Source organism: Macaca mulatta, chromosome 2 (genome assembly GCF_049350105.2).
Source record: "Macaca mulatta isolate MMU2019108-1 chromosome 2, T2T-MMU8v2.0, whole genome shotgun sequence".
Taxonomy (NCBI): domain Eukaryota; kingdom Metazoa; phylum Chordata; class Mammalia; order Primates; family Cercopithecidae; genus Macaca; species Macaca mulatta.
In genome coordinates this window covers 38,216,699-38,241,201 of record NC_133407.1, presented here as the reverse complement: position 1 = coordinate 38,241,201, position 24,503 = coordinate 38,216,699, and the positions used below count along the sequence as shown (strand labels likewise).

The 24,503-nt window shown below is 43.7% G+C and overlaps 1 protein-coding gene across 1 annotated transcript in view; it reads right to left on the bottom strand.

Annotated features, from left to right (window-relative positions):
* Positions 1–24,503, bottom strand: part of EPHB1 (EPH receptor B1) — a 457,899-nt gene that overhangs the window by 58,586 nt on the left and 374,810 nt on the right. The window contains exons 10-11 of the mRNA XM_001115263.5: positions 20,679–20,801; positions 7,316–7,563 (exon numbers count right to left, since the gene is read on the bottom strand). Of these exons, the coding sequence (XP_001115263.1) occupies positions 7,316–7,563; positions 20,679–20,801 (371 nt within the window). The remainder of the gene's footprint in view (positions 1–7,315; positions 7,564–20,678; positions 20,802–24,503) is intronic.

Here is a 24,503-nt window from a genome sequence, read left to right as displayed (position 1 = left end):
CCCCACTCCCATCCCCCATCCCTCTCCATGAATGCTTTGTTCTCTTCTCCTTGCCAAGCCCTGTCAATTTTGTCTCCAAATTACATCTGAAACCCATCTACTCCTTTCCATCTCCACTGCCGCCAGTCCAACCAAGTCGCTGCCATCCATCACCTATAACAGCCTCCTTGCCCGCCCCCCAATCCATTCTCTCCAGCCAGAGCCATCTTTTTAAGACATAAATCAGGCCATGTCAGTCCCTGGCTTAAAAATATCTAATAGCCTCCCATTGCATTAAGAAAAATCTCCAAACTCCTTAGCATGGTCCACGAGACCGCTTGGGATCAGCGACTGCCTTACCTTAGGCCACCATATCCATCACTAATGTACTAAAGCCACAGTGACTGGCACCCTTTCTTCTTTTCCAAAACAAACTCTTCCTGACTTAGGGCCCTTAGCATGTGCTATTTCCTCTGTTTTCCCTCCAACAATCGACATCTACTCGCCCTTCAGTTCTCCGCTTAAATATCACTTTCTTAGAGAGGGAACCCTTTAACTGCCCCCTCCCTCAAATACGACTAGCACTTTCTGATGACAATGTTTAGTGCATGCTCTTAGTCTTCTTCTTAGCACATATCACAAGTTTTAATCGTATGTGTGTATCTGTCTGTCTGTCTGTCTCTGCTGCTTGATTTTATACTCTTTGAGGACAAAAACTCTGTCTTCTTTGGTCACCATAGTATTATCAGTGCTGTAAACTTTAAGGTAGATAGAAAATCTTAATACACATAAGTTGAATGAATGATGAACACATCTTTTCCTCTTTCCAAAATCAAGCGTGTAAAGCACCTTCTCTGGGTAATCCCAGGGCTTTCAGCCTTTAGACTGGTATAACCACACCTTCCTCATAGGGACCATGGGTCAGGAGAACTTCATGCACAGCGTCTGGCACAGGGAACTCTCCTAGTGAATGGGAGCTGTTGCTGCTCTTCTTCATGGCAACCTGCAGTGCTGCCCTCTCTCCCATCATTTGTGGGCTCAGAGTTTCTTGGGTGGATGCCCTCCCTCTGTTAGACAACAGACTTTTCAGTGAATAAAACAGTGTCTTCCTCCTGTCTCCCCAAAGCTCCTGGGTCTCGACTTTGTACACACCAGTTAAATCAGTAGACCCTAGGCTATACTGCCAAGAACATATTTCCCCATCTAGTCCAGCCCCAAATGCTCCCCAAAGGGCTGAGAATTATGTTCTACAAGTAGAGCACAGCCTAGTCATTAGAATGCTCTGACTGGAGGAGAGGTGGAAGTAGGACACTTGGGGTCTACTCTGTGTTTACTGCTAAACACAGGTACTCGGCAAAACAACCATGACCTGCGTCCCAGAGTCCTTATGTGAAATCCAGAAAGCACAGACAATGAGAAGAGCTCCCATCATTGAGTATCTACTGTATGCAAGATGTTACACAGTGCACTCACATGCATATGCTACTGCAAAAGCATTTCTATGCAAAAATAAGCAAGGAAAAATAAAAGACCTATTATAAAAATACTCTACTTATGAGCAACAACAACAGCAATCAAAAAGTCTAACAATGATTGCATGAATTGTTGGAAACTCTGTTCCTCATGCAAGATTGCAAGCCTGGATCTATGTTCTGGGGGTTATGCTCCTTGATCAGTTGAAGGAATAGAGCAAATTGACTTTCTCCCCTCCTGGAGATGTCTGCCAGTAGAAGGGCCCCCAAACACACTGTGTTTGACACACTCCAAGTTCCAGGCTATTTCTAACTCTAACCTTAACCACCTCCCAACCTGCCCAGGAGAAGGGATGTATGCTTTCTCCACAACATATTCTTCTAAGCAACTCAAAAAGAAAGTATAGAGCTACTTTTTGGAAACTCTGACTGGTTTTCAGCACATTGCCCATCTGTGAGAGCTGGATGTGCAGTGAGTGATGCGGATCTTCCTTCTCACTAATACACTTCAATCAACACCTTCTCAAGAAGTTAGCCAGGCTGTTGCTAGCACCAAGTGTTTTCTCCAAGTAGGTCTCTGTGGATTTGCCTCTTCAGAAAGTTGTCATGCAATTTCTGTATATTACAGAGGTGTATCTCAGCCACAAGTCACATGGCTTGTATTTTTTCAATTCAGTCTATTATTTCCTCTCTGTAAGTGTAGGCAACAGTGTCTACACATATGGAATGTCTCCCTAAAAACGATGGCATTTGGGGAGAGCACTGGGGTGGCTTAAACAACTTTGAGAAGAGTAATGTTGAAAGCGCATACAGCAATGTGTTTACGTTTTTGCTTTGATGTTTAAGTCTTCTTAGAGCTTATTTATTATCCGATTTGTTTTAAAATTTAGATTAGTCATCCTTATAGTTTCTTGGGTCAAAAAAGACCAAGAAATGATTAAAGGTCCAGGCTTTGGAACCAGCAGACCTGATTTGGATCCAGGCTCTGCAGCTTACTGGTTGTGTGGGCTTAGGCAAGTTATTTAACCTGCAGAGCAGTTATTTCCGCACCTATAACATAAGAACATAGTGTCCATTCTTCATAGGGTTCTGGTGAGACTAGAAGAGATAACACATATGAAAGGTCCTAGCTCAGTGCCTTGTGGGCCCTAAGATGGTAGCAGTGATCCCTGCTAATATCAGCAGAGCCTTAGTAACGGCTCACAATTCAGTTTCCGTGTACCTCAGATGTGCGTGGTGAGAGAGACTGAGGACATCTGGGACCAGAACTCTGGTTCTCATGGCTTCCTGGGTGTGTGAGGGAAACATCCTGGGATCATTGTTCTTGGGGAGCCCAGTACTCAGCACATGCTGAGCTCAGTAGGTAACAGATAGGCATCTGTAATTGTAGTAGATGGTTGGGACCTAATGATGCAGGCCTAAACTTCGGATCAACTAGTCACAAATGTGGGTAGCATCCATCACTTGACTTTTGAATGGTAAATAATACTTTACATGTTTTGATATGTTTTGATCCTTAAAATTGGTCCTGTGCAGTAGGCAAGGCAGGCAATATTATATTGTTTTCACAGACAACATAAAGGAGGTCCAGAAAATGTATGTGATCAGCCTTAAATCACGGTGTGGTTTTGAGTTATACTAGTAATCAAAGTTCAGAATGGTAAATCACTTCTCCACTGACAGCCCATCTCTGATCAACTGGTAATGGTGGCCTCAAATGCTGTGTGGAGAAAAACGCTGTGCATCAGCTTCGCAGGGAGAAGAACCATGATAGATTAGTGATGCTAGTCTTATCTGGGTCTTCTAACTCCTGTCTCGTGCTTTTGCTATTGGAATGTGCTGACTCTGCAACGGGCAACATATTTTCTTTAGAATCTTCAAGAGAACCACATATCAAGATAGGTAGGGTCATGTCTGTTGAATTTGTAACCTTGGTGAAATTTAAAAATAAAAACATATTAAGATTTTTCTGGCATGTTTAACTGTTACATGCTCAGTTGATTGGTATAATTCTCCAAAAAGAACTTCCAGAGATATGAACAGTAGCATTCAAAGATGAACAAGACACACACACACACACACACACACACACACACACACACACAAACTAACTGATTTCTTGGTGACTTTGGGAAAGGACCTGGCTCCATGCTGAGCACACAGTAAAAGCATAGCACAGAGAAGAAATACAGGTCTAGGTGAGGTGATTTAAACCTTCCTCCCTTCATGAAGTGCTTTCTGCTGAAATTGCTTTTCTGCAAATGCACCGAAGCCACTTGCTGGTCCTTATATTAGACAGGAAGGATTTAGGTATTTCAACTTTCATTGACGAATCCACTTCAGGAAATGAAATCCTTATTTGATTTGTTCAAAGAAAATGAATCATAGATTTTTCCTAACTGAAAGGGACCTTTCGAGCTCACCTAGCTCAATGCCTTTAGTTTATAAATTGGGAAATTGAGTTAACAGGTTTGCTCCAGGTCACAGGGTGACTCACAGCAGAAGCCAAAGCAGAACCTTGGTCTCAGGACTTCCAATCTGGTGTTCTCTTCGTGATTTCTGGGTTGCTATCTTCTAGCTGCAGCCCATGAATGAGCTTCTCTGATGAGAAATGTCCCCATTCGACATTACTCAGTGACTTTCAAGTGTCTTCCAGTTATGATTATCTGTGGAAGAACCAGCAGCAACCGCAAAGCCAAGCTTTAGGCAAGAAGGCCTTATGGAGCATGTCAAGAACCATGTTAACTAAACCATGGGATACTGGCCACAGCTTCAGGAATTGTTCCTAATATTAGAGAAGAGCCACCAGGTTGAAGCCCTTGAATTTGAGTGTCAAGAAGGAAAAATTTAATTATGGATTTGTATGCTATATAATCCACAGCACAATAATTTTTAGAAAATTAGTAATAATGAACCATCTACTGAATGTGTGGTTGAAGCATAATGGTATCTCTCACATGCTGATTCAGGGCTAGAACTGTAGCCACTCTCCAAAGACGCTATGACCAGGGGGAAAGGAGAAGTTGGAGGGGAGGAAACAGTTGCAGAAATTGAGGACTAATCCTTTTCCTTTCTTCTCTGAGTAGGGATCCTAAAATTATCCTACTTCCCAGAAGATGGACCCTGTAGAACTGAACTGATGACCTATTTTTCGATTTTATCAAGCAGCAGATACGTCAATTAATGTTGCTATGCTCCAGGGTTCGGTAGTAAGGCTGAAATTAGATTTATAGATTACCTGCCTCCATGCAGTGTGAGGAGTCAGAAATGCTTCATTTCCCTCTCTCCTCCTGGCACTGCCTGCTCCCACCACTCCTTTCTTACCATGCCTGCTCCTCTGTTTTCCTCTGCTCCTCTCTTGCCCCCAGGTTTTCTTCCCCTGCAAGCTCAGCTCATCATCATGAGAAATGCTGGTGTCCAACATGCCTCCGTGACCTGCGCCCCAAATGAAAACAGACCCTAGGAAGAACAGCAGTGTAGGGTTTTGATTTTCTGCCGGCTCCTGAGAATGAATCTCCCTGTTATCCCGCATACTCCAGTGAGGGAGTGTGATCACAGTCCCCAAATCAAGCAGTGGCTCTCTCTGAAGTCCAATCAGTTGACTGGTAGGAAATAAATGACTCCCAAAAGGGTCTTGACAGTGGTTCCAGAAAATGCTTTTCCTTCTCACATTGCCTTTTATTCAAGTTTATTCAACTTTGTTTATTCAACTGTCTTCATGAGATCTCTGATCATAAATGAATGTCCCCAGGAAAGCATAGACAATGCCTTGCACTGACATGAGAGGTGTGGCAGCAAGGACAGTGAGAGATAATGTACACACAGGATGACTGGAGCTCTCATGCCACTCCCTAGCATTTTTGTTTGAGAAATAATTTTTCAGTCAACTAGCATTTACCAGGTGTGCACTGTGTTAGGTGTATATGTTTGTTTCCAAATACAAAGCATGACCCCATACCCTCAAGGAGGCTGTCCTAGGGAAGGTGCACGGGCCCAATAATCTACATCAGTTGTTCCCCACCCCTGCACCCCCAGAAAAACAAACGCCACTACTGCCTAGTGACCCAGACTGGGCAAAAAGCATGTTCCTGTTGTACAAAGGTAGCTTCAGCAGTGTGCTTCTAGACAAGTGCCCCAGCTACCCTTCCACACTACAGCCCCTAAGCTCTGTTTCTGAGTGCTGGAGCTACCATGTAGGGGTTGATAAATTACCAAACAGGTCCGCACTTACTCTGGCCTTCATATACACTATTTTTGCTGTTCCATCAGCCTACCTGCCTGCTTCTTGCTTGTCTGACAAATTCCTCTTCTCTAATCTCAGATAAATTCTTCCCCCTCTTTGAAGCCTCCCCTAGATTCTCCAGGGAGATTTAAGAACTTCTCCACTTACTACATCTGTACTTAACTCATGGGGGAAAAAGTATAAGATAGGCAAATGATTGCTAGAAGCATTGGGCACTAGCAGGAGTAGGGACTACATTGGTGGCAGGCGGTACTCTCTAAGATGAACATAACAAAAGCTCCCAGCTATCATGTGTAAGAAGACATTGAGTTGATGTCCCTTCATCAAAATGTGGGGCCTGTTTTCTCCCCTTGTATCTGGGCCTGTCACTATGTTGGAAATGACACTATGTGGCTTCCTAGCCTGGGTCACAAAAGTAACACAGATTGCCCATTCTTCTCTTGGGATGCTTTTTCTTGAGACCCAGCTTGCTCTAAGGCAGTCCAAGCAGGCCACCTAGAAAGGTGGCAGCTGACACTCAGCATTGATTACCTAATATATGAATGAAGGAGGCTTCAGACAATTCTAAGCCTCAGCCCTTGAGCTACTGCAACTGACTCCACATGGATCAGAGGTGTCCCTCCCAAACCTTGCCCAAATTGCAGATTCATGATCTAAAGAAATTGTTGTTGTGCTAAGGCACTGAGGTCTTGGGGATGATTTGTTATGTAGCATTAGAGCAAGGTTTCCTTTATCTCTATAGGCACAACATCCAGAATAGGGCCTGGCCAGAGCAGTGATCCCAGGAATGTGTCCATGACTGACCATTTAATCTGCAGCCACAGCTATTGTTTGGTTGCTTTGGCAATGTAGCCAGCTACTGGGTATCACCTTGAAGTTCCTGCTCAGAAGGCTCTGCCCATTCTTTGATGCTGCCCACTGGACCCTCTGCTCTCAGTTTCTGCTTCCTGGCTGAAGCTATCAGCTTCCACTCCCCAGATATCAGCATCATGGCCATTCTCACTCACCCTTCATCTAGGTGCTCAGTGATAGCCTACGGAAATGAAAACGGTTTCACTGTGGGCCTGGCTCTACTTTGGACATATTCTGACAATGATCTTTTACAGGTCTCCCAGCCAAAGGCCTTCAGCAACTCTCTACTTCTGCTGCAAGTTGGTTGGGAATCTTCACCAACCACAGAAATACCCATGGATGCTTGTGACACAGCCTTGTAAATGAACCTGTAAATGCAGAGCAGTCTGGGAGGGTGGCTGTGCTGGTGAAAGGCAGAGATGGCCACGGCTGTCTGCATGAATCACACAGGGCTATACAGCAGCCAAAAGTCTCTTCAATCTCTGTGATTCATGCAGATGCCAATGGCCATTCTTTGCCCCTCTCTATTCATTTTATTCATCCAACAAGCATTTGTCAATGCCCTACTCCATGCCATCCTCCTCCTGAGGATCCCACAAGCACTGTTTTGTTCTCTTCTTTCAGCAACAAATCTCTGCTAACATCTCCAATGCCCATTCACACTGGATCAGGCGATTCCTGAATGGTAGGTTGTACTCATGGAACCCCTCTCCCCAGCCACCATTCGCCTGCATCCAAGTGCGTCATCAAACCCCTGAGTTGCTCTTACCCTGAGGAAAGAATCCAATGCACCATTCTCCATGAACTCTGTGATGATCATGACAGGCCGACTCTTGGTGACCACACCCTCCAGGCGAATGATGTTGGGATGGTCGAACTGGCCCATGATGCTTGCCTCACTCAGGAAGTCCCGACGCTGCTTCTCCGAGTACCCTGCCTTCAGGGTCTTGATGGCCACATAGATTTCCCTCTTGCCTGGCAGTTTCAAACGCCCCTTGTACACTTCTCCAAACTCCCCTGCAACAGCAAAAATGCCATTAATATCCTCTTCCTTCTCAGTCTGTGGAACCAAGAGGGAAGGCATCTAATGGAGAACAATGGTGTTCCAAGTGGAATTGTGATTAAAGTGGCGGGAATTGAAACAGTCTTCTCTCATTGTAACTATATTGTTTTGGCTGTGACCAGTTCATGGCAAACACAAAAGGATTACTAAAGTACATGCCTTACCTTGATACTTAGAAAGAGTTTGGGTAACTAAAGTGGAATTTCAGAATATATATGAGTTTGTTTCTCCCCACATTTAATTTTTCCATTGTGTCCCAGCTGAATAATAGAAATGAAAGAGTCAGTTTCACTTTGGCAGGATCATGATTCATTTTGAGCAGATCCTGGTGCAAGAACATTCAGGGGATAGGGGACATGTTCAGATACCTTGGCCCTCTGAATGAGATGTATACTGTTTATGTTCCTACACTGCTGGGAGAGCATTTGTGTTTACTGAGTGCCCCAGAAAACAGACACTGAGGAGTTAGGAAGCGAAGAGGTTCACTTGTGAAAGACAAAAGTGAGAGGAAGCAGGATTGGGCAGACAGCCCAAGATCACCACGCAGACCTGATGAAATCCCAGCTAACCCAAAAGGGAGAGCCAGAGCAGAGTTCTCACTGCAGAAGCAGCCCGGCCCTCACATCCCTGCCATGCTCAGTCACTGGCTGGGGGCTGCTGGGAAGAGCTGGGCCTCTGCAGGAAAGCCGGGGTCGACCCTGAAGGGGCTGCAGCTGGAGGCTATCAGCTAACTGCACTTTTGGCAGATGAATAGCAAGTTATTTCTCTAAACAGGCATGAGCTGCACACCTCCATGCATGCCACAACATTGAAACATTTTCACAGTAAAGTCACCAACAGTAAAAACAATTATGGTGACACTACTTCATAGCTGCCTTAAAAAAAAAAAAACTGTTGAATCCTGTTTAACATGCTTTCAAAAGTTATTTTATTATTTAATTTGGCTTGGTAACTTCCAATTCTTTCATGTGAAGCAGTTAAGTGTCTACTTGTAAGAGCAGCAAAAGAAACATGGCTTTCTGCTGGGAAAACTTTCTCTCTCACTTTCCGATTCTGGAAGAAAATGTTGGAGCAAACTGAGCAATCAGAGAAATTACTCGCCATATTAGAAAGGCAAGGTAACATTGCTCCTGTGATTCATTTGGGAGTTCCTTTTGTTTTCTTGCTGCAAAAAAAAGATTGGAAGGAAGCTGTATGAAAGGACTATTATGAAAAACTGCTCCAGAGTCAACAGAACTTGATAGAAACTGGGGCTGGAGTAGAGGTTGGTTAAGCACCTTAGGAAGATTTCAACATGGACCTAACACTCAGATAAATATCATTTATAACACTATTTGTTTTGGGGGGCTGTTCTTTTTCGTTCCTCCCATCCTTCCTCCCTTTCTCTCTCTCCCTCCCATCTCCCTCCCTCCCTCTCTCCCTCCTTTCCTTCCTTCCTTCCTCTATTTTTTTTTTTTTTTTGAGACGGGGTCTCACTATGTTGCTCATGCTATATGTGAGCTCCTAGGCTAAGCAATCATCTTGCCTCAGCCTCCTGAGTAGGTGGGACTACAGGTATGCACCACTGCACCTGGCTGCAACACTGGTTTTCACATTGAATCATATGCTCTTTTGGTGAACTGCTGGAGGTCAGACCAAGTCTCATGCATGTTTGTAGCTTGCACATCCACTCCACTGTGGTGCTTGGCACATAGCAGACATGCCAGTAAAAGTTGTTGTATCATATTTATTATTATATGTTTGGCTTTTGCCTTGCTCACTCTTGGGTTACGAACTGCTGAAGATTCTTATCTCTGCTTTATCCAGAAGTAGAAGTACCAGTATTTGAATTTGTATGTTAAAAATATATTTACTGCAGCATCATCTTCCATAGACAAACACTACAATAGCTTATTTAGTATTTAAAATCAGTAAAATTTAAAGAAAAGTACTAGACAATACAGACCTGTCACATACATGTGTGTGTATATGTGTGTATATATATGTGGATGTATGTATATATGTGTCTAGATATATGTATGCATGTATATATGTAACGTATATATGTATGCATGTAGATACGTAGCATATATAGCATATATGTATGCTATATATATATAACATGAGCTAAATTAACACAAATTACATATTTGATAAGTATACTAATGGAAGAATATTAGTTACTATTTCTTCCTTGTTGCCATAATAATGGGCTCTATTTTCTTTTAGAAAAAAGCCAGAGTTGATAGTTGAGGGTAAAGATGTGTTAATATTTCTTTGTGGAGGAGACAGTACACAAACATGTATTTATTAACCACCTACTATGTGCCAGGAACTGTGCTAGGCACTTTGTATGACTTATTCAATCTTCACAACACTCCTGGGAGGTAGGTATTACTATGGCCATTTAAATAATAAGGAAACTGAGGCACTAGGAAAACATGTCCCAATCACACAGGTGGGAGTCACAGCCAGGGTTGTTGTCCATACCCATCTCTTCCTGCCATACTGCCTCTAGATAGCTATGTTTCAGTTAGCAGGGCTATGGGGAATAAAGCTACATAGATATGAAGTTATAGTTCAGGGACTATCATGCCCCAAATATGCAGGTCCAAACAAGTCATATAGAGTGACTATCACAGCAACTCAATATCCAGGTGAGAGCAAAAGAAGTGATACTGTTTCATAGGCAGATGTCCTTTATGTAAGCCTCCTGCCTGGGAGCTGGGTGGCATCAGAATATTTGGAAGTCAGTGTATTTATCAGTTTCTATATATCAACGTGTGGAGTTTGGAAAAGTGCTCCAAGTAAATCTGATGTCCTCCACAACACACAAGAAGACTCCAGTTGAGAAGTTCTGTTCTACCTCAGTGGTTCTCAAAGCTGGCTGCCCACTGGAATCACCTGAAGAGACTTACAGAGTCCAGAGGCCTGGGCCTTTCCTCAGAGATTCTGACGAATTGGTCTGGGTACAGCCTGCACATTGACATATTTAAAAGCTGCCCAAAGGATTGGCTACATAATTTGCAGAGCATGGTGCCAAGTAAAAGTGCAGGACTCCTTGTTCAAAAATGTGACCAACCACAGAGAAATAAACCAAGTGCAGGTCCTTCTGAACATTGGGCCCTGTGCAAATGCACCGGTCACAGGTCCATGAAGCCAGGCCTGGCTGCCCAGTGATACTGACATGCCGCTCAGGCTGAAACCCATAGGCTTAAACCATCCAAGCACTTTTCAAATGAATTAGTGAACTGCCAAAAGCCATGGCATTCCTGAAATTTATCTCTGTACTTCTGAATACTTTTGAAAGCAAAGCACACATATAGGCTGCCTCATACTGCACAGGGCCTGGCACATAGTGTGGACTTAATAAATGTGAGAGGAGAGAAAGAAGAAAAGAAGGAAGGAAGAAATCAATGAAGATGTATAGGACAGTATGAATCAAACTACTTTCCTAATTGGGAAATGTTATTTAATTTTTAATCTGTGTGACTGGTCTTCAAGTCTAAAAACTCATACAGTTTTTAAAAATTATAAAATAGAAACATGCCTTCTTTGGGTAGGGCATGGTGGACTCTGTGATTGGTTACCTTCGTGGTCATGGTGTCACTGCTCTCAGAAATCTGCTCTGCAGTGACTTAAAGAATGGAAATTCTATAAAAAGAACTCCTTTTCTGTCTGGCAAAGAAATGTCTTCATATTCTCCAAGCCGGGAGGTTTTCAAAGCACCAACTACAAAGGATGTCACTTAATATCTAATCCTCACTAGGAGATTATGTTCTCCCCTGTAATTAAGTAGCGCCCTGAGTGCAGCTGGGGGGAAAATTGGTAGTGAGTGGAGGAAGAAGCTCCATGTCTATACCCAAACCACACCTGAGACATTGGATGTTGGCAGGCCCTTCATTTCTCCAGAACCTAGCTTTCTCATTGCTATACAATAAAAAGAAGTGACCAACTGTCTTGCCTTACTAACAGGGTGTTGGGAGAAGTCTAGGAGAAAGTGCTTTGTAAACTACAAACCGTTTGAAACACTTGTGGGTGGTTATTTATTTATTTATTTATTTATTGAGACAGAGACTTGCTGTGTCGCCCAGGCTGGATTGCAGTGGCATGATCTCGACTCACTGCAATCTCAGCCTTCCAGGTTCAAGCAATTCTCCTGCCTCAGCCTCCCACCACCACGCCCGATTAATTTTTACATTTTTAGTAGAGACGGCGGTTCACGATGTTGGCCAGGCTGGTCTTGAACTCCTGACCTCGTGATCTGCCCACCTCAGGCCCCCAAAATCCTGGGATTACAGGTGTGAACCATCATGCCTGGCCTTTATTTATTTATTTATTTTTTAGACAGTCTCGCTCTGTTGCCCAGGCTGGAGTACAGTGATGTGATCTTGGCTCACTGTCACCTCCACTTCCCGGGTTCAAGTGATTCTCCTGCCTCAGCCTCCCAAGTAGCTGGGATTACAGGCTTGCGCCACCACTCCTAATTTTTGTATTTTTAGTAGAGACAGGGTTTCTCCATGTTGACCAGGCTGGTCTTGAACTCTGGACCTCGGGTGATCTGCCTGCCTCAGCCTCCCAAAGTGCTGGGATTACAGGCATGAGCCACCAGGCCAGTCCTGTTTTAAAAAGACAAAACAGAAGTAGGTAGTCGGGAGGGAGAGTGCAGAGCGGGGGGTCTCACCGGAAGAGAAAAGAGAGGAAAAGTAGGTTTCGGTAGCCTTTTGAGACTTATGGTGACTGATCTAAGACACATCAGAGCTTTCTGCCAGGGGACATGGTGAAGTTTCCCTGCCAGGTGCCTGAGCATGGAGGGTGTCTTCAGGTAAGCCTAGGATGCTAAAGTCTGGGCTTCTGGCCCTTGAGCACACCACAGCCTACAGCCTTATAAAGAGGTGGGAGTCAATGGGCGTATTGCTATTATTAATAACAAACAGGAAATCAAGATTGTGTGTCACTTACAATCTAAGAAATTGCTGTTGCCTGTGATCTTTGACTTCAGTTTAATATAGTATCTACAAGAAACTATTTTTGCTTTTTGATAATTTTCCTGCAATTAGGGCCAGGACTTGATGTCTATGCTACTTCGATTCGCCATCATCTGAACTCTAAAGAGCTTCCTTTTACATGAGCTCCAAATCATGGCCATAACGTTTTCATTTTTAATAAAAATTCATAATACCTAGAAAATATTTCTAGCAATTCAAGAATTAACATTATATTTAAGACAGACACTTAAAGGTAACGATTGTGCTGGGGAGTGGTTGTGGTTGATTCTTTTCACACACATTCTTTACTGACAGTAAATGCGGCCAGCCTAATTTTGGTCCAACTGGACTTTGATTGGCACATATCTTTGTGGCTGACATTGGGTCCTCTCCTATAGCCAAACATCTATTTGGTTAGGACCCAGATCCAGCTGTAGGCCAGTCTAGTGGCCGAAGGGCTCAGCAGTGGTTCTCGAACTGTGGTTCTTGACCAGTAGCATCAGTATCACCTAGGAACTTGTTAGAAAATGCACTTTTCCAAAACCCACCTAGACCCACAGCATCAGAAGCTCAGTAGGTGGGGCCTGTGACCTGGGTTTTAGCAGCCTCCACGTGATTCTAATGCCTGCTTCATCTGTTTGAGAACCTGGCCCTCAAGTCTGTCAGCTGAGGGTAATTTAACCAGTTCCTATGCGTTTCCTCCCAGAGAGCTGCTGAAATTATTCCGTACAAGTTTCGGCTCCTTGCCAATTCCTCTTTCCTACCTTCCTTGACAAAATGAGGAAGAGAGAAAAAGTAGTTCAGCAGCATTAAATGCCTCAATATTATATGTAAAATCAGAAGAAAAGAATTCTCAATTTTTGAAAACGAAACATTCACCTACCAGCAGATATTTCAAGCAGTAGCTGCTGGTTGTGCACAGCTCAAATCTACACAGAATTGCACTTTTTTAAAAAAAGCAGCATTCTGAAGTCAAAAACTGCCTTGGGGGAAAAAAAAGGAAAGCGGAGCTACTAGTTACTAATTCAAGCTTACACCAGAAATGGAATTTTTAAAGAATACATTTAAACTAGGTTTTAAAGCATGATTTCAAGCAAGTTTTAACACACTAGCCTGTGCAAGATAAATGAGTTATGGCTAAACCAGGGAGAGCAGAACCATGGTACACACTCCACCACTTCCTGACCCTGCACAGAGGACAGACATTATTAGTTGATCACAACCATCGTCAGCCTTTCACCAGAGCTCCTCAGATACTCATCACCAGACCTCTGAGTTGGCACATGAGATGGAACCTGCTTGACAGCCATGGTATTCACAATACCTAATATCCAGGGAGGGAGGGAAAATGGTTTTCTCTTTTCTTGTAAGTTTTTATAGTTGTTAGACAACTGCATACCTATATATCACATATGTGTGTATATATCTTCACACACATACGTACATCTATATTTTATATGTAATTAGCTTATTTTCATAAGCAAGCACTTATAATTAAAGATGCTAAATGTCTCAGTCCTTGTTGTACTTCCTAATGCTGATAATTGATCACACTTAGAAGAAGAGAACCACAAGACAGGACCAAGGTATTCTATGAGGACCATGCTGTCTCCAGGGCATGTGGGACAGTCTTTGTAGCATCACAATAGAGTAATAATGAATTCTAGCACAGTATCACAATTCCCAACAAAGAGGCTTGAGTATTCCAAACTGCTAGACCGAAGCAATGGGTATTCCAAACTGCCATCAGAAGCAATGCCTCTGTATACTGAGCCGCTCTTTTCCACAGCAACTAGCCACTCTGTAACTATATGCAACAGCCCAAGGGTTACATTCATGTGAGGGTTACATTCTCCGGATCTAGATCAGCTCTAGCTGGGTTTAAATTCTAGCTCTACCATAAACTTAACTGGCAGCACAACCTTCGGCAAGCTATCCTCTGAATGTTGATTTCCTTACTAGTTGCAAGAAAATATACATGTGTACACATACACATGCTCTAACTCACAGAGTAATAAGAGAGTTAAATGAGACACATGCTTGTGAAGGATGTAGAGTACTGTCAGACACACGGTGAGTGTTCAAGAGATGCTAGCTACTTTGACTATGTTCCTGAAGACATGTCTATGATTTCCTCTCCTAGAAATGCTTCTTGCCGTAACTCCTATTCAACGTGGAGCTACCCTCATGCTGCCTATCTGCACGCTGAATGACCCCAGGACTCTCAAACTTGCTAGTGACCTTTCTGCCAAATCATCTCCAAGGAAACCTGGGCCTTTGTTGGCCTCACAGATGACTCCATCCCCATCCACACATATCACACATTCCCTCATCCCAGCTATTCTCACACAGCCCTTTCACTGCAGGCTTCCTTCTTCCAGACAATCATCCATTCCTGGAAATGTTGAATCAATAGCTGCTAGAGTCAGAGGAGAACGTATTTATTAATGAAAATACAAATGGCATGTCTTCTTCTGGCAACAACTTCTGGTGACACCTTTACCTACGTAGTCATGCTTAGGCTGTTGCATACAGTTATACGGGTTTCACACTGCACAACCCAGGAGTGCCATTCAAGCTGTAGAGCCCTGACTCATGTTCTGGGCAAGTCTACTGATCAAACTGACCAGAATTAACCAATACATTGGAGTTGACCTATGAGATGATGTCTGATAGTCAGACTCATGGTAACAATAAGCTGATATTCTCTGAACATATCAAGGTAACCTGCTGCCCTCTGTAAAGATACTTCAATTACTCTCATTATCTGCAGTGAGAAGAGGAAGGGTCAGCTTTCCTTCACTCCACTGGGCCACTTTCAGAGCATCAGATGATTCATGATCTCATGCCACCTCTCCAGTCTCTCTTCATTCTCCCAAACACTATCTAGTTCTCCAGATTTTTAACACTGCCATGTTCTCCCACCAAGAACCTACTTTCATTTGCCATATATAACAAATATTTAATTGAGCCATGCACTAGGCAGGTACCAGACCAACAAAACACATACACTCCTTTGCTCCCACAGAACTTTGAGCCTTGTGAGGAAAGATGGACATTAAACAAATGATTACTTAATAATTAATGATTTATTATTGTCTTCTTGGGTGGCATCACACCTGGCTCACAATTATTATATTTTTATTTCTTTGATCAACATTTGCAACAACTTTAGGAGAAACTTTGGCAGTTGATGCAACTCTTCAGCCTCACAGTTTCTTAATTGTCCTCCATGGGTCTTCACTCACATGCACAACTGCCACTCCCCACACCCTGGGTGCCAGGCAGCCTTCCTCTCCCTTAACCTGAGGCCCCTCATTTCTGATCACAGCCTCCATGCTACCACTCCCCATCAACTCCAGGCACCAAGCCCACTGGTCACTCCATTCATCACATTCATTTGGGTATACCCCAGTTTGGATAAGTTTAGTCACTTAAATGCAGCCTCGATCCTAGCATCAACCATCTCAAAGCCTCTCTGTACCATCTAAACAAAACCCCACAACCTCCAAGGTTTTACCCATTCTTTCCCATCCCCCTCTTCCAATGCAATCCAAGCAGAGCATTTATAGGATTCGGCTCACTAGAACGTTGGTCCTTTCACCCACCTTGCTATGAAACCTATTTTCTATGGGATAAAATTCATATAGCAGCCTCTGGATCTCTAGATCTTGGCCTGATTCTCCAGATTTAGTGTTCAATACTTAACCACAGGAAATCCCTCCCCAGCAACTTTCTTTCCCCTTGTTCTCAGGATGTGACATACAATGTCAGTCCATCCAAAGCCTTCACAACCTCAGGGGCCACTTTGTTCCCTCTTCCCTGAGTCCTCTCCTGCCATCAAGCCTTCTCTCCCATCTCCAGGGCTACACATTCTCAGAGCCCTCCTCTGAGCTCTCAATCACTGCCTTCCTCTCACTGAGTGGCACTGAATGTCTGCACTTTAGACAATAACCCCTGCATGGCAGGACTTGTTAGGCATTGAGTGTATTTTTCCAGCATCCCCCGCCCCCTCCAGTCACATACACAGAAACAATGTTTATTGAATAAAGTTCTTTCTGAACTCTAAACATAATCCCTCCTGCAACAAACATAGCCTTCTCCTCTGGCTCTATATTTAGTAGGTGCAGGGTGGCTCTTCTGCAACCTCTTTGAAATAACTTTACACAGTCTGGAGGGTGGGGGTGTGCTTATAAGTGTTCAACTACCAGCTCTCCAGGAAGGAAGGAAGAAGGGAGGGAGGCAGGGAGGAAAGGAAGGGAGGGAGGGAGGGAGGAAGGAAAGAAGGAAGGAAGGGAGGGAGGAAGGAAAGAAGGAAGGGAGGGAGGAAGGAAGGAAGGAACGAAGGAAGAAAGGAAGGAAGGGGCTCATGATTTGTAGCATTTGCCAATTCCCATAGTGTAAACACTCCCACTATGATTGATGTCAAGAAGAAACAAAGGAAGAAAGAGAGAAAGAGAAAGAGAAAGAAAGAAAGAAAGAGAGAAAGAAAGAAAGAGAGAAAGAGAGAAAGAGAGAAAGAAAGAAAGAAAAGAAGGAAGGAAGGAAGGAAAGAAGGGAGGGAGGGATGGAGGGAGGGAGGAAGGAAGGAAGGAAGGAAGGGAGGGAGGGGCTCATGATTTGTAGCATTTGCCAATTCCCATAGTGTAAATACTCCCATTATGATTGCTGTCAAGAAGAAAGAAAGGGCTGGGCGTGGTGACTCACGCCTGTAATCCCAGCACTTTGGGAGGCTGAGGCGGGTGGATCACGAGGTCAGGAGATCGAGACCATCCTGGCAAACATGGTGAAACCCCATCTCTACTAAAAATACAAAAAAAAATTAGCCGGGCATGGTGGTGGGCGCCTGTAGTCCCAGTTTCTCAGGAGGCTAAGGCAAGAGAATGGCGTGAACCTGGGAGGCGGTGGAGCTTGCAGGGAGTGGAGATCACGCCACTGCACTCCAGCCTGGGCGACAGAGTGAGACTCCGTCTCAAAAAAAAAAAAAAAAAGAGAAAGAAAGGGAGAGAGAGAGAGAGAAAGAGAAAGAAAGAAAGAGAGAGAAAAAAAGAGAGAAAGAGAGAAAGAAAGAGAAAGAAAGAAGGAAGGAAGGAAGGAAGGAAGGAACAGAGGGACAAATAGAGGGCAGGCTCAGGATTTGTAGCATTTGCCCATTCCCACGGTGTAAATACTTCTACTATGGCGATGTCAAGCTACCAAAATGATGTCTCTGAACATGGGGCTAGAAACAGATGTGCATAATTGGCTCTTGCAAGCTACCGCAGGCTGTCCAGCACAGCATGTCCACTGCTGGGAGGTCATATTCATTATCCTTCTTAAATCATTTAGTTTTCCTCTCTGTCACTATCTCATTCTCTCACATGCCTCATGAAAACTTACTTTTTCTACTAGTGTTTATCCTTGAAGACTCAGGCCAGAGGTCATTCTTTGCAGAGCCTTCCTGACATGCCCAGCCCCTCCTAGAACAGCAAGCTGGATGCTGCTCTGTGCTGGCCCCACACTTTGCATAATACATGCCTGTGTGGATGGTGTGGAATAATTAACCGTTACTGGCCTGATTTTTTCCCACTAAATCTGTCAGACCTCTGAGTCTGTTTATTCGCCTCTGGAACTCCACATCCAGCAAATAAGAAGTATTCAGTAAAAGCCTGAGGGAAGAAGAGGAGGGAGAGAGGAAGGAGGGAGGGAGAGAAAAAAATAAAGGAAGAATAAAGAACTTCTGGTTCTTCTTTTCATGTTTTGTTGCCATTTTGCAACCCAAGTTTCGCCCTGCTTCAAGTATTTCAAGTGACTAAGAGAAACATTGCCAGTTACATGGCATAAATCTTACCTTAACATATTCCTTACTTTTGAAACAATTTGACCTCCACGCCAGCTCTTTTAGCACTGAAGAGTCAGCCTCAGTGGGGCAGGGTATGAGGGAAATGAGAATGATGACAGAGGAGAAAAGGACCTGGAAAAAAATTGGTTCCCTGCAGGAGTGTATTCTGTTAAAATTGCATAAAGTTATGCACAGTAAGTTAATATCCACAGGGATTCACTCTGGGATATTCTGAATTACAAGGAGATTGGTCTCTCCTAGAGAGTGGTCAGCAGTAACTGGGAAGAGGTCTTTATGCCATGCTACTGGGCATCATAGAAACTACTAAATGCATAATTTCTCCCCAATACCACGTGAGTCATGGAGAGGACTGAACCTTCTCTGAGCAGAATGCACAAACATGGCAGCACTGGCAAATGCTACACACAAATGGAGGTGAAGGATGGGGCAGAACTATCAATTATCCTTTTACGGGCATCCAGCAGCTGGTGAGCTCACCCCAAATTGTAACTATCCAGGAGGGTCATAAAGTGAGAAGGCTCTTTACTCCTCCTCTGACAAAGGCAGGCGGGGGTGGGGCTGATGTGTGCTCTCTGGGATGAAATACAGTCCAGAACACATCGTTCTAAGCACATGACATAAATAACAACATTAAAGTCACTAACACCATTACCACAAGCCATAACAACAATTAATAACGCAAGCAAACAGAGTGCAGGACTGAAAGCCTGTCCCTCCTAAAACACTCTTTGATGTTTACTGGAGAAATCTGAGCCCTTAAGAGTTATCCAGTTCATCTGGTACCCAGCCTTCCAAGGCATGATCCTTAAATACGTCAGCATCTAAACGGGAAGAGAAAATTATTTGCACAGAAGTGAAAGTCGTGGCTCAGTAACACTCTTAATGTAAAAGTCAATGGGAAATATGTATAAACTCATGTGGATCTGAGTCTGGTGACCCAACTGAAACTCCTGAAGGGTTGGCAGGAGCAGGTGGTGTGTCATTTCCCAGCACCCACCACACATATGCTGAAAGAAGTGTGAGGACAAAGTTATTCAAGAGGGAAACCAGAGCAGGAAGATGGCGGCCTAATGGGGCAGAATCTCAAATGTGACTTCCAATTTCACAGATGGCTTTTTGACCCCTGAGTACATTAAGAGAGCAGTGAACAGAAGGATGGTGACATTCCCCCTAAAGATAATATATGAAGTAGCTGTAAGACTTTGACTAAACATATTTTATTGAGTTAAAATATTACTGAGAGAGGCAATTCTATGGCTTTCCCAATAATGATATGAATAAAGCACTTCTAGATCCAAGAACCTAAAAAAGATGACAGCATATTAGTGAAGAGAGCTTGGACCATGGCTAACAAGAACTGAAGAGGAAGAAAAGAAGAAGAACGTCATAGAAGAAAATAAACAAATTTAACACATCTTTTAAGAAGGTTTATAAGACACAGGAATGAGATTTCTTTTAATGATATTTTGAGATGTTTTATCTGATTTACATTAATAAGGCTAGGTCCGTTACCAAATTGACTCAACTACTAGCCCATTAAAGGAAGATGAAAATTCTAGATCAGTCTTAGGTATGATTTCCTGAGAGCATCTCAGGCAGTGAGTTTCACGCTGGGCTGGGTTTCTATTCCAGTGCAGGAAGGTGGATGAGGGCACATACATTTCTTGAGAATGAAATTTGTCTTATGTTGTTACCAGCTATACCGTAGACTTTTTGTAAAAAAAAAAAAAAAAAAAAAAAAAAAAAAAGAAGGCTATAGGTTGACTTTATTCTGGAAACAGTGGTCTCTCTTCTACTCATCATGGTCTGTCTTCAAATTCATGTACATAGGAAATGGAGAACTTACAGTATGGCAAGATATCTTGACTTTAAGGCATTGAGATATCATTGTTAGTAAGTGGAATACTAAAAATGTAGATTTCTTTCAAAGCCTTCTCAACTAAGTACCTTCTGTCTCTCTCCTTATCTGCATTTGGTGGTCCATTTCCAGAGTTATTTCTGAATCTATAAAACTGCAGCTGACTTTTCTGCAACAACAGACAAGCCTGGCCACCATGGTCAAGGTCCCCAAAGATCCCAAGTGATGTTTTCTCTCTGTCCTAGATACACACGTAGATAGTTCAGACTCATCTTCTGAGGAGAAAGAAGATAGAAGCTCTCCTCCTAATGGGGTCTTTCATATTGAAAGAGACCATCTAGGTGGTGGAAAGAAGATGTATGGACACCAGGAGAACAGAAATAAGACAGGGAAGAGCCATACCTGCTCCGATGACCTCTTCAATTTTCACGAAAGATACATCAATCTCCTTGGCGAACTCCCGGACAGCTTCGTTGGGATCCTCATAAGTGAAGGGGTCAATGTAGATCTTCATCCCTGGGGAGCCTTGTTGGAGGAGATAAGCAGGGTTAACATCCCAAAGAGGACACAGCTGTCATTCAGCACTGCTGATGTCCTCAACACTAAGGGCATTCCTGGGAGGAGCTCTCTTACACACCAGGCTGCAACCTTTCTCTGCCTCTCCTCCTCTTGCTGGGCTTCCCCATCTCCCTTCCTTCTGGGTCATTCTAGACTGATTCTCTGTCCTCTACTTCTCCTCCATATTTTCTTCCTTTTTTTTGAGCTTTTGATGAAATGTGGAGCAGATTACTTATAAGTGACAGATCAGGACCAGTTTCCACACCGGGCGCTCACAGAAGGCAAGGAAGCTGATTGATGCCAACCAAATGCATTAGCAGAAAAGTGGTGGTAAAATGGTAGGGTAGATATCAATATTTATCAACTTGACAACTTTCCTGAGTGGAGGCCACTGTTAAGGTTATAACTGACGGCTGTGGTGCAGGGCTGTAAGAGGGATGAGGATGGATTTTTTTTACAAAGAAAGAAATTGCCGTTAGAAAAACCTGGAGATGGAAGTGCCAAGACGGTATACCAGAAAAGAAAATGTGAAGAGAAAAACTTAGAAAACACTAATAGAGAAAAGAGCAAAGTCTACATAGAAAAAAATGAGGTGGTATGAAAGAAAAATGGTGATTGAATCTTCATGCCTTCGGACACACTGAAGTATGAAAAACAAATAAAATGGTGAATGAGAAATACATAAAGGAATATAGACCTTGTCACTGATATATACAGTGGCAAGATAAATAGGTGTGCATGGGGACAAAGTAGAGAATTGTCACTGCAGAAAAAATACATCCAAAAAGTAGAGGAGAGGGAACAAAAAAAGGAAATGGAACCCAAGAAACAAATGCATTCATTCACAATGTAATTTTTCAACACGTTTGATATGTCATTAGGCAAAGTACAGGAAATTGTTTACATGGTGGTGGGTGGTGGAAAGGCTGAGGCTTCGAAGGTCAAATGACATGGTCTGGTATCACGGCCTTGGGAAGAGTAGGGGCTTTCCCTGCCAGGTACTGCTGTCTCATTCAAGAAACAGTCAGGTCAGCAGGGGCAAGCAGGCCTAAAAAAGCCACCCTGCAGGGTGCAGGGACTGGGGCGCAAGGCTGAGGTTAGGCCTCAGGTTTCACGAGCTCCATTTTAGCACCTCCCTCCTCTTCATGTCCCCCACCCCTCACCACTGCAGCTTGTTCCCTGGTGACCCCCAGCTCTAGTTTTGACATTTTCCATCCAAAAGTCTTCTGATGGCTCTATAGCTCCCCCAAAACTGGTGTTGCTTGGTCACCAATTCAGGCAAGGAATGGAAATACTAGAGTGTAATCCAAATGAAGACGGAAGATACAGCAAATCATTGAGGGAAATTTTTATTTTTATTTTTATTTATTTATTTATTTTTTGAGACAGAGTCTTGCTCTGTCGCCCAGGCTGGAGTGCAGTGGTGTGATCTCGGCTCACTGCAACCTCTGCCTCCTGGGTTCAAGCGATTCTTCTGCCTCAGCCTCTTGAGTAGCTGGGATTACAGGCGTGCACCACCACACCTGGCTAATTTTTGTATTTCTAGTAGAGATGGGGTTTCACTCTCTTGGCCAGGCTGGTCTTGAACTCCTGACCTCGTGATCCACCTGCCTCGGCCTCCTAAAGTGCTGGGATTACAGGCGTAAGCCACCGTGCCTGGCCTGAAGGGATTATTTTTTAAGATAAGGAGGGCCGGGTGTCCTGCCCAGAGGAACAGTTTTTTTCTGAAAGATGAGTTATTCCCAGTCACTTGTTTTAGGGTTGTTCACATCATTCCAGAAGGCTCCTTGAAAGCTTTGAGAGGACACTGACTTGGGAATATAGAGACTGAAATGTGGACAGAGCAAATTGAGAGATCCTCACTTTTATGTAGAATATTCTAGTCCCTAGGATGGGATATGAGGGATGTGTGCATGTAGGAAGAGACTTCTGCTTTCATAACAGTGGACAAAGAGAAAAACAGAGATGGGGGTGCCAGGCCTTTCTCACTTGTTATAAAGAACAAGTGAAGAGTAAGAACAGATAAACCAGATTGGAAGCATACAGAGAACCCCGGTCAGCATCTCCAGGCCACCCCCATCTTACCTTGGGTTCCCCCAGAAGCAGCCCTAGAGGCAAGATTTTTGAAAGTAAGTGGCTTATCTGGGTGGTGATCCCAAGAAGTACCTGAGATGAGAAAGGAAGTAAGATAGAGAAAGGAAGGCAGCCTGTAAGAGGTGGGTTCTCAAGCCACCGACCATGTGGGTCATTGAGCAGGCCTAATTCCCCTGAGATTTACATCTAAACAATGTCTAGGTTAGCACATGCTTCAGAGTTGGCCCACCTTGGGGTCGAGGGAGCTGTGATATTTCCACACAATTGGTCAGGGGCTGCTTGGCCTGTTGTACGGGTGGGCGGGGGAGGCTCCAGGGCCAGGGAAAGCAGTCAGGCAAAGCAACACTGATGCCACAGGTGGAAGCCAGCTGATGTGCGACTGGCAGCAACAGATGCACTCAGAATGCAAAAGGGACAGCAGGTCAGTGTCAACAAGCTGTGACTTCTCCCAGATTGTGTGCTGTGATGAGAGGAGGTAAAGAGCCCAGATGCTAGGACCCAAAGGTAAGGTCAGGACCCCCAAACCTTTTACTAGCCCTGTGTAATGTGACAAGTCGGCACACATCTCTTAGCATGGTTTCCTCCAAGGTGGCTGTGAGATTAAAGAACATATTGCTGATGACATACCTAGCACAGTGCCTGATGTACAGTGATGACTCACTGACTGATAGACTTGTTATATCATCAGTAAATTGTTCTAGGAAGTGTTTGGGGAGGTAGGAAGAGGAAGCAAGCGGAGGGTGGGCAGTGGGGGTTGTAAGCCGCTTAGGGTTATATTAGTTACTTTAAAAATAACTACCTTGTTATTTTAGATCAAAGGCTTTTGAACGATGTATGCTAAGCTGTCCTACAGGAACTCTTCCATGGAAACTAATTAAACAATCTAGAATATGCGGTAATGAATGGTTTGCAAGTAAAGACATACATAAGGATGAATGGGAAAGGATTCTGAGTTAATGAGTTTTACAGATATTGGCCCCAATCAGTTCAAGGAAGGAGCTATTCCCAGAAGGGAAAGGGCTCATCTCTTAATGATGCCAGGATTCTTTTGGGCCAGGAAGGTGCAAATAAGTACACACAAATGGAACAAAGTCTGCACTGTGAAGATGGGTGCACTTTACTGATGAAGAGAGGTGTGCTGCTTTGCTAGCTTGTAGAATTAAGAAGCATGTGTGTGCGTGTGTGTGCACACACATATGTGATGTCGCAGCTGCTGTTCTGGGGCCATGGGCTTTGGTGTCACTGAGGTCTTTCACCAGAAGCCAAGTAGACTGCCTGGAGTAGTGATGCAATGTCAATTTAGAACATCTTAATGGCTGCATTTATGCAACCATTAGACTCAGTACTCATTTTCTCTGAAATTGAGGAAAGCATTGTCACATTGAAGAAGAGAAACTGAAAAAGTGAATCATTGGTCTAACAAATGGTTCAAACTCAATGACTTTCCCCTAAGGTCTGATAGGGTGGGCTGAGAAAGTGGCTTTGGTGTTGCTCCTCTGCGGGAGGCAGTAGTCTGTGTTCTAAATCGGGAGAGTGACTTGGTTGAGCACTCTCAACCCAGCACGTAAGGGCTCC